The sequence below is a fragment of the Belonocnema kinseyi genome, chromosome 1 (assembly GCF_010883055.1).
Source record: "Belonocnema kinseyi isolate 2016_QV_RU_SX_M_011 chromosome 1, B_treatae_v1, whole genome shotgun sequence".
Taxonomy (NCBI): Eukaryota; Metazoa; Arthropoda; class Insecta; order Hymenoptera; family Cynipidae; genus Belonocnema; species Belonocnema kinseyi.
The window spans coordinates 98,019,567-98,023,242 of record NC_046657.1 but is presented as its reverse complement, the minus strand read 5'-3'; the positions used below and the strand labels follow the sequence as shown (position 1 = coordinate 98,023,242).

Sequence of the window (3,676 nt, the reverse complement as noted above, 5' to 3'; positions counted from 1 at the left end):
TACGCTTCCTCCTGGAAAAAAACATATGGCGGTTAAGTATCTGCAACAACATCTTGATAAATTAATTAAGTACTATCATAGGTGGAAGATTAAAACTAATGTAAATAAAACAGAATTTGTAATTTTTAGTAGAAAACGAAAAGAAATAAGAGAGGATGATCTTGTCATTAACATAAACGATATACCGATAAAGCAGCAATTAACAACGAAATACCTAGGAATAATACTAGATCACAGATTAACATATAGGCAACACATAACGGAAGCTTGCGCAAAAGGCTTCCAAATGATATATCTTTTATATAGTTTACTGAAAAGAAAAAGTGCGCTTAGTATTAAAAACAAACTTATTCTATATAAGACTTTTGTAAAACCAGTATTATTATACGCAGTACCTATATGGAGCGGCGCCTCCAGAATGCATATTCAAAAATTGCAATATTTTGAAAATAAACTTCTCCGAAGAATCTCTAACGCTAGTCCTAAGAAAAGAAATATAGATATAAGAAATGATCTAGAAATAAAAGATATTACTACAGATATATTAGGTATTACACAAAAATTTTATACTCTTGAACTTGGCGAATCAACAGCTCTCAAAAGCATTAAATTGTACAATAAAGACAGTGCTCCTTTCCGAGTAAAGCATAAACTGCCCTATCACCTTATAACATAACTCATCTTACGACTGCAATAATAAACATGACTGTAAATAATGTACATATAGTATAGTTTAAGTTACCTTAGGATACGAAATTATCTAATGGGATTTTTTTACTTTACCTTTTTACCCAGAAATAAAGATTTTTCTACCTACCTACTTTATTATGTAATGAAAATACTCTGTTTAGTTCGTTGCCAACTGGGTACAGAATTTGATACACAAAACAGATGTAAGAACCTATGTAACCTTACAATGAAGTTATGAATAAAATATGGTTTACAAAAGAAAAGCAGGAGGACCTGCCTGCCGGAGGGCAAGCAGTAGCCGAAGTACTGCTTGTCCCATCTCTAATAATAATTTAAACGTTTCTGAACGGTTTAGATACTTTAGATAAACATACAAATTTTTGGGCTGTTACACGTTCAAAACTTCTATTTCTAAATTAAAATGAGACTAAATAATAGCATTGCGTGTTAAGATTCACTCAGCGAAAATTCGCTGTACTTGATTTTGAAAAGTTAAAAAATTTTTTCATCTAATTCAAGCGTCACCAATGGTAGATCCTGTATCTAATAGCGATTCCAGACCAATAGGTCGGATCTACTCAGTTTTGGCCTATTATCGGCGAGAAAACTGGAGGCATCTGCCTTTGAAACTTAACAACTCAGTCAAAAAAAAAATGCTAGCACAACAAAAAAATAGTCATTTAAAAGCTGAAACTGTTCTACGTTAATGAGCTTGAAGATGTTTATGTAAAAAAATTTGTGTGCTTAGAAGACTGAAAAAAGTAAAAAAAAGAAAGGATTTTAGGGTACATTTAGGAACAGTCAAGTTTAGAGCATTATTTCTTATACAAGGGGCGATGGGAAAAATTTGAAAAAAAATTATGAGGATGTGGAAAACTGTTGTAAATCAATTACAGTTGAGAAATTATCAAAACAATAAAAATTGTTGCTTGCAAGTACAAAAATGTGCAACTATATTATCTTAGGGGGGGTGGGGGGCTTTTTTACATTCTCTCTTTACCCCGTCCGTAAACACGATAACTCGAAAAAATTAACGAATCAAATTCATCTTTGGTACATTTTTTTTAGGTCCTAAAAGAAAGGTCGAGTTCGCGAACCAGCCATTTTTGATAAAAAATTCAAATTAAACGTATTTTGAAATTTTTTGAGACCAGTTTTTTCAGAATTTAAAAATTCTATGTACGGATATTTATAGTATTAAAAAGAACAAACAATTTATCCTCATGACTTTTTTCGATAAAAAGCAAATTCTGAGTTATAGCGTATTCAAAATTTTTGTAATCAACCTACAACATTATCAATGTAACTGTAATTTTTTATACTCACAATCAATTTTCAAAGTTTTGTAATTTTTCTATTTTCGAAATTTTATTCTGAAATTATTTTATTTACAGATTCTCGATTTAAAAAAACTTAAATTGTTAACGTCTTGAATTTAGCTATCCTATAAAGTTAAAATTTGTTTCTTTTTCACATGAAAGTTCATTTTTACAAAGTTAAAATGATTTAAAATGTTCATTAAAACAACCGTTATAATAAGCGACTCATGGATCTTTTTTGATCTATTGAAAATATTGATTCCATTGGAATCAAGCGAGACTTCAGTAAATGTAGAGCCTTCCTCTTCCTACATTTCAAACAGCACTGAATCATTAGGAAAAGGGATGGCACTTGTAAGCACTGGTGAATAGGTGACATGTTAAAACCGAATAGATTTCAACCAAATGTTAAAAATATTTGGTGGCCCTGAAAAGGGCCGATTGTATGCATTCAATGCCAGGAATTGTTCAGAAATTAACCTCCGAAACCATATAGAGTACGTCCTTGACGTTTCAAAGCATAGACAACGTCCATAGCAGTGACAGTCTTCCTCTTGGCATGCTCAGTATAGGTGACTGCATCACGGATGACGTTTTCAAGAAATACCTTCAAGACACCTCGGGTTTCCTCGTATATCAAGCCAGAAATACGCTTGACTCCACCACGACGGGCCAGACGACGAATGGCGGGCTTCGTTATTCCCTGGATGTTGTCACGCAAAACTTTGCGATGGCGCTTTGCTCCTCTTTTTGCCAAACCCTTCCCTCCTTTACCACGGCCAGTCATTTTTTGTCAAATATGTTAAGCACCCAACAAAGAACACAACTTGGAATGTTAAAATTTTGAAGAAGAAAGGGGGGGTGAGGGGACCCCAACCATCGCCCCCTCTTGTGAGATCCAATGCACGGGAGTGGGCGGCTGGCGCGGCAAAGCCGCGACATTCGCGCGCTCACGGTTAATGATCTCCCCGAAGAATAATCAGACTGGAAGAAGTTCTTGTGCGTTACCCGTTTGGGCATTGTTACACAATCTGAGCGAAATTTGACATGACTGGAATTAAAAGTGACGTTAATTCAGTGTGGAAAAAAAGCCCGCAAGCAGGAAAAAACCACAAAAATCTGTTAATTTATTTTATAGAAGGAAAGATGGGAAAAGAGGAAGAGAAGGAAGTTTCTAGTAGGTCGGGTATGGCAAGGCCACTTCGACCTGGATGACTTATTTCATAAGAAAGTCTTTTGGCATTGCGTGTTTGCGAAATGGATCAAAATTATATTTCCCTAGAGAGGAAATATTTTCAAAAGGTGCTGATGATGCAGATTCGTAGAATTTAATGGCGGTTTCTTTGATATACTCTGAGATGTATGGTAGTTGAAATTCTCTGTGAAGGACAGAGTTCTTAGTATATCTGGGGGTTTTTGTGATACGTCTGAGAAATTTATTTTGTATTATTTGAATGTGATTGATATTAGTTTTCGACGCACCTCCCCATATTGTACATGCATAAATTATGATTGGTCGGATGAAAATTTTGTAGATTAGGAGTCCATATTCGGGTTTTAGATTAGAGTGTCTATTAATAATAGGATTTAAGCGCGAGAGAACCCCGAGAGCTTTCCCTTTAGATTCATGGATATGCTGCTTCCAATTAAGACGTTTGTGAAGTTTA

The 3,676-nt window shown here is 34.5% G+C and overlaps 1 protein-coding gene across 1 annotated transcript; it reads right to left on the bottom strand.

Annotated features, from left to right (window-relative positions):
- Positions 1-2,435: 2,435 nt before the first annotated feature.
- LOC117181641 (histone H4-like) lies at positions 2,436-2,796 on the bottom strand. The gene has a single exon (XM_033374540.1). The coding sequence runs from the start codon at positions 2,794-2,796 to the stop codon at positions 2,485-2,487; it is 312 nt and encodes a 103-aa protein (XP_033230431.1). The 3' UTR covers positions 2,436-2,484.
- Positions 2,797-3,676: the final 880 nt, after the last annotated feature.

What these genes read in the sequence shown, in the direction of transcription:
- LOC117181641 (XM_033374540.1), bottom strand. Translation starts at nt 2,796, where the DNA reads ATGACTGGCCGTGGTAAAGGAGGGAAGGGTTTGGCAAAAAGAGGAGCA.